Below are 6,000 nucleotides of genomic sequence, written 5' to 3'. Positions count from 1 at the left end.
TGCTTTATATTTAATTTTTTCAAAAATTTTTTTTTACATAAATTGCAATTTTGACAAAAAAAATCGCATGACTCAAAAACAAAACAAAATTTCGTTCTGAAAATACGATCACATTTTTTATATTATTTTAATTTATATTAATTTTTATTTTCTGGAGGCAAATGATTAAAAATAAAACCACTTGGTTCCATACTTTATATTCACCCTGTATGTACATACATAGTTAAGCGTATTTTTTGTATTAAGTGTTTTGTGACTCTTGTATTAGGAATACACCTATTAGGGTGCAGGACTAAAATTATGTGAAACAGCTTATACACACTAATTTAATGATAAATTGTGTTTATATAATTATTTATTTTATTTGTTTATTTGTATATCTTTAAGCTTGAAGTGTAGCCGAAGGTAGACTTTAACAAGAGTATTATACATTTTAATTAAATCATTATTTACGAATTTGCCTTCCTTCATTTATTTTTTTAAATTTTAGTTATGCCTTTGTTATGCCATAACAAAGGAAATAGAAAAAATATTCTTTAAATTATAAAGATTTTAGATGTTTAGATTTTTTTAGATTCTTATCTGACCATAAAAACGTAATCATAGTTTATATTTGAACTCACTTTACAAGATAAGGATTTCATACTTAATAAGTAATACACATAAACCTAGATTTCAAAGTTTTTATAAGTAAATTATCATCAAGTAAAAAATATTTATTGAACGTAATGACATTGATATACACTCCTTTTGTGTTCTTAACCTAATAATTATTATAATTATTATTATTGTTTACTGCCTATGCTGAAGACGCACACAAACTCCATTATAAGATTTCAAAATAGCAGCTATTCCCAAATCCGGTTTGTAATCGGGCACAGGCAATACTTTGAAGTTTTTCACGATTTTGGCAATGATTGTTTTCATTTCAAGCATTGCGAATTTTTGTCCTAAAACAGAATTAACGTAAGTATAAATTATTCGTAATATGTTAATTAGGTACTATGACACAACAACTTCAATTAATAGTCGTTTTTTAAACAATTAAAAAACAGACGTGGATTTTAATTAATGCAAATGATTGGTACGTAGTGCAACAGAAACTTACCAATACAATTACGTGGGCCTGCACTAAAGGGCACATAAGCATAATTGTGTCTCTGTGCTTGATTTTCAGGCAGATATCTATAAGGATCGAATTTTTCTGGATCAGGAAAATATTTTTCGTTGTGATGCATGCCATATATGAACAGCGACAGAAACGTATCTTTGGGAAAATCATAACCACCTTCAAAATCAATTATTCTACAAACCCGATCTAATTGTGTTCAAACTTCGTTTACCTATGTTACAGTCAACTTCTAACCGACGTTCAATAACCGGTACAGATGGATAAAGTCGTTGGGCTTCTTTCAACACCATTTCCAAATATTTCATTTCTTGCAGATGTTGCATCGTAATATTTTCAATATCGTCGATTACTGATACCACTTCTTCGTAGAGCTTTTCTTGTACTTCGGGATTTTCCGCCAACGAGAGTATGGCGAAGGCAATTCCAGAAGTTGTTGTGTCGTGTCCTTCAAACACGAAAGTGTCGATTTCTTCCCTGATATCTTCATTTGACAACATTTTGTTTTCTTCGGATTCTAGTAACATTTCAAGTAGGGCGACCTTACGTTTAATGCCGTCATCTGGCGTTATATTTTCTGTTTTTTTCTGTGATTTTTTCTCACGACTTGTGACGATAATGTTGATCGTGAATTGGTGCAAAATTGTTAATAATTGTTTATATGCTTTGTGCATACCAGAAAATCTAAATAATGCATCGATTTTCTTCCAAACAGAAAACGTTCGATGGATAAAGATATCAAGGAAACTTCGAACAGCTTCCACGTATTCAGTATTATTTCCCTGTTGAGCTTTAATTTTAACTCCCATCGAGGTTTCTGAAAAGTGGCATTAAACTTTTTCCAAGATTTTTTATTTGCCTAACCACATATTATATCCAAGGAACAGAGATTTATAAAGGGATACACATCCACAGAATTCTTCCCCACTTCCTTGGCCAATCTTTGTACAAGAATATTCCCACAGGAGTTAAAAACGTCGAGGAATTGGTCAAGGATTTTAAAGTGAAACGTCGGCGTTATCAGCTTTCTGCGACTCTTCCATTTTTTTCCTTTGAAAATTATTTAATGTTTACTTTTATCTAGAACAAGTTAAGTACCTGTGCTTATTAATAACCCGATTCCTAGCCATGGTTTAAGTAAGTCGTAAGCATTTGATTTTGTGATATGAACATTTGAACTGAGCACTGATTCCGTTATCTCAGGGTTTGAAATAAGGACCCTTACGTCATTCCCAATAAATACTTTATACACCGTGCCAAATTCTTTTGCCCATTTTACAATGCTATTGAGCAAGTCTGAAAATAAATTTTTGTCTTAATTATTATTATTTAATATATCCAATTAATTATATAAATGTAAAAATCAAGGACGTTGAGTTCTAATTCGGTCAAAACAACAATAGTTTCTAATTGTTGTAAATTACATTTGGACTTACCTTGAGGAGTTTGTCCTATATCAAGAGAATTTCCAATGATAGGTGAAGGTTTCGGACCAGGCACTTTGCTTAAAGACTTATATTTTGTTAAGATAAGCAACCACCACACGAACGGGGCACTTATTAAAGCTATAATTATTGCCCAAATCATTACAAAGAATTGTGATCCACCAGTAAGTCGAGCAGTGTGCAGAAAGTGCAGTTTGATCTTATAGAAGGACACGTGCGCACTAGTATAAATTATGAAAAAGTTGATTTTATAGAGACACTTTATCAATAGATGCGCAGTGCATACGGAAAGCCCGTTTGTTTTCTTTACTTAGGTACTGTGACATTGGATACTACACGCAAGCCATTAAATTACTAGTTTTAAACATTTGTATCATGGTAATGAGCCCTAGATTTGCGACTCATTACGAGTCAGAGGTCAAAGCTGTTATGAACCAGTTGATCAGATAATAGATCTGTAACTTTGTAAACGTACTTGTTTTAACTACGGTTTATCAACTTTGCAACTACAGTGACTAGCACACATATTTGCTAGTCACTACAGTGACTAGCATACATATTTGCGGCAGCCGAATAATATATTAAACACAAATTTAATACAAAATATATTAATAGGTTACACTTACCGGTTCTGATACAATAATAGCTTATTTACCGGACTATTGCATACTTACCGGCTCTGATATCGTAAAATAGCTCACTTCGCTCGCTTCATAAAAACATTAAAATGAGCAAGTTGTTAAAGAGAAAAGTTGTCACTATATATTACTTTTCTATCAGGCTTTTTGCGCATTACTAACACTGAAGACACAAAAATATCATTTCTTTGTGGCTATTTTCAGTGATTTTAATGGTTTAAAAAACTCAAATTTATCAATGGAAAAAATGTTTTCTATCGTCAGAATTTTTCAACGTAGCAGCTGCGTGTGTTGAGGTGAAATTGGTCACAAACATTTGATTTTTGTGAAAAAAAAAACAATCTGTGTTACAATTATTACACACTACTCAAAAATTTTAAAGAAAGAGGTCCACTATTTCATACAGAAATAATAAATTTGCAGTATCGTCGATTACCGATATTACTTCATCGTAAAGCTTTTCTTGTAATTTAGAATTTTCAATCAACGAGAGAATGGTAAAGACAACTCCAGAAGTTATCGTGGCGTGGCCTACGAAAATTCCTATTTCTTCCTCGATGTCTTCATTTGTTAACATTTTGTTATCTTCGCACTCTGATAACATTTCAAGTAGGACAATTTTACGTTTGATGCCGTTTCAGCCATAGCTTTTAACTCGCTTTCGGAAGCAGTAGACCAAAGTTTTTTGTACTTGGGTGACCATGAAGCCAAATTTAACTTCACTTGTTTCAAATAAAAAACAAATTTCAAAAACATCATTATTTATTGGTTTAATAAAAGACATAATATTCGTTAATATATTTTCCCCGAATACTATGTAGAATGTTTCTGATATGTCCTACCATTGCTCAAACAACTTTTTTATACAAAGTGTTTGGTCGCATCGAAGTAATAGGTATCAAAATAAAATACTAACAACTAACATATCATTAAAATTGTTGTTTACTGAAAACACTCACGATTTTATAGAAGTTAAAATAAACAAATAATTATAATGATTATAATTATTATTAACCTGTTTAATTCGTTTCTAAAACTAAAAAAGTAAATCCCATCATTTTATTAAAGTACTAGGGTGAGAAGAGTTAATAGCATTGAAACAGTCACTAAATAAAAAATGCTAAACAGTTAATAATAATTATACAAGGTGTCCCATGAGTAAAAATGAGCCTGAAGCTACATTTTAAACATAACGTGGATATTACAATATTTAGTTTTAATAAATTAAAGATAGTGACCAAACAGCACACTTCAAGTTATACAAGGTGTCCCATGAGTAAAAATGAGCCTGAAGCTACATTTTAAACATAACGTGGATATTACAATATTTAGTTTTAATAAATTAAAGATAGTGACCAAACAGCACACTTCAAGTTTAATTTATAATAAGCCAAACCTTGGAGAATTTTGTGAGAATTATTAAAATGTTGCCGAAAAGACCAACAAGATTCTCATTTATGAAGAATGTTTCAAAAATGCTTCGCTGACTGCACGTTTCTATCCAGCGCGATATCCAAATAGACGGACTTTTCTAAAGTCATTTTGACTGATAGAAATTTGTCAAAAATAAAAATACGATTACTACATTTAACTAATTAAAACAAAATATATTAATTTCCACTTGTATGTAGTGTTAGTAGCTTCAAAAAAAATCAGGCTCATTATTACTCGCGGGACACCCTGTATACTAAGGGACAGAATTTTTTTATAGCCAAGCTGAATTACGAAAAAAAAATTAAAAGTAATGATAATTAATTAAAAATTAATGAAAGCGGGTCTTCCGTGGTTTATACAGAGTGTTCCATTTTTATTGTTACAAATTTAAACAGGTGGTAGAATATTCAATTTTAAGACAAAAACACCCCCTGAAAATTATGTATAACTACGGTTGTCTATATTAACCATGCCACCATTGCCAGTTGTTTTTATTATATATTACAAAATTAGGAAAAAAATCTGTTATTGCTTTATTGGAATTTATCGTCATGATTTTGTAATTTTAAATACTATTGAATTAAAGTTGAATGTGAACAATACGAGTAATAAATTTAATAGTCCAGGAGCTAGTGAATTTTTTTGGAACTAATTTTACCAGTCAACAAACTATTGTTGTTGTTAGTGATTTTAACTAAAAAATGTTATATCAGACATAGCGATTTATCGATGGATTGTCTCAGAAGATGTCTTAGAAAAAACATATTCGATCCACTTTTTTTCAGTAAAGTAAATGGTTGTACCTTGGATTATATCTACTAAACTAACGTTAAGTAAAAAAAGGCAGACTTATACGCATGGCAAATATTATTATTTATTATTGTTCTTATTGTGGTTGTACTGAAAATATGAAATTTATTTAATTTGAGACTCCTTAAACTTATCGGAAAATTTTTACCAGACTTAAGATTACCTTCACTAACTGAATAATCCTATCAATTTATGATGACTGGGAAAATCACTTCCAAACAAAATCACTAGTCCTGTAGTATGACCAATGCAATTTATAATTTTTAGATTTAATGAAGCGGTACAAATAGAGAATCTAGCATAATTATGGTACTACAGTTTTTTAAAACGTAAAAACAACTTTTATCATAGTTTCTAATAAATCTTCAAGTGTGCTTGAGTTTTAGAGATAATTTACCGTAAGTTTTACTCCGCTAATTAAGGCAACTCGACTCAAAACAACTAAAACAAGTCTCGCTCCTGTCTTATTATTACCCAAGAAAAAATTAAATTTAGCGCACTTCTTCATTCACATTGCACAGACCTCCGAGTCAATGTCCTAATC

The 6,000-nt window shown here is 30.7% G+C and overlaps 2 protein-coding genes across 6 annotated transcripts in view; one reads left to right on the top strand and one right to left on the bottom strand.

Moving 5' to 3' along the window:
• Positions 1-6,000, top strand: part of LOC123015009 (cAMP-specific 3',5'-cyclic phosphodiesterase 4A-like) — a 68,769-nt gene that overhangs the window by 50,675 nt on the left and 12,094 nt on the right. The window lies entirely within an intron of this gene.
• LOC123015011 (cytochrome P450 4C1-like) lies at positions 702-2,899 on the bottom strand. The gene is made up of 6 exons (XM_044414419.1): positions 2,566-2,899; positions 2,228-2,425; positions 1,994-2,179; positions 1,344-1,946; positions 1,109-1,288; positions 702-950 (listed from the first exon to the last, which is right to left on the bottom strand). Exons 1-6 carry the CDS (start codon positions 2,714-2,716, stop codon positions 793-795), a joined length of 1,476 nt encoding a protein of 491 aa, XP_044270354.1. The 5' UTR covers positions 2,717-2,899; the 3' UTR covers positions 702-792.

The sequence above is a fragment of the Tribolium madens genome, unplaced genomic scaffold (assembly GCF_015345945.1).
Source record: "Tribolium madens isolate multiple individuals breed KSU strain unplaced genomic scaffold, Tmad_KSU_1.1 Scaffold_97;HRSCAF=244;Tcas5.2_LG3a, whole genome shotgun sequence".
NCBI lineage: Eukaryota > Metazoa > Arthropoda > Insecta > Coleoptera > Tenebrionidae > Tribolium > Tribolium madens.
This window is presented reverse-complemented; position numbering and strand designations above follow the sequence as displayed.

Bases quoted from the DNA above. Each gene is read 5' to 3' on its own strand.
- LOC123015011 (XM_044414419.1), bottom strand. From the start codon at position 2,716: ATGATTTGGGCAATAATTATAGCTTTAATAAGTGCCCCGTTCGTGTGG. The intron at 2,426-2,565 runs GTAAGTCCAAAT...ATTTATTTTCAG, and splicing joins TATAGGACAAACTCCTCAAG to ACTTGCTCAATAGCATTGTA. The intron at 1,289-1,343 runs GTAAACGAAGTT...TTGATTTTGAAG, and splicing joins AGAAGTTGACTGTAACATAG to GTGGTTATGATTTTCCCAAA.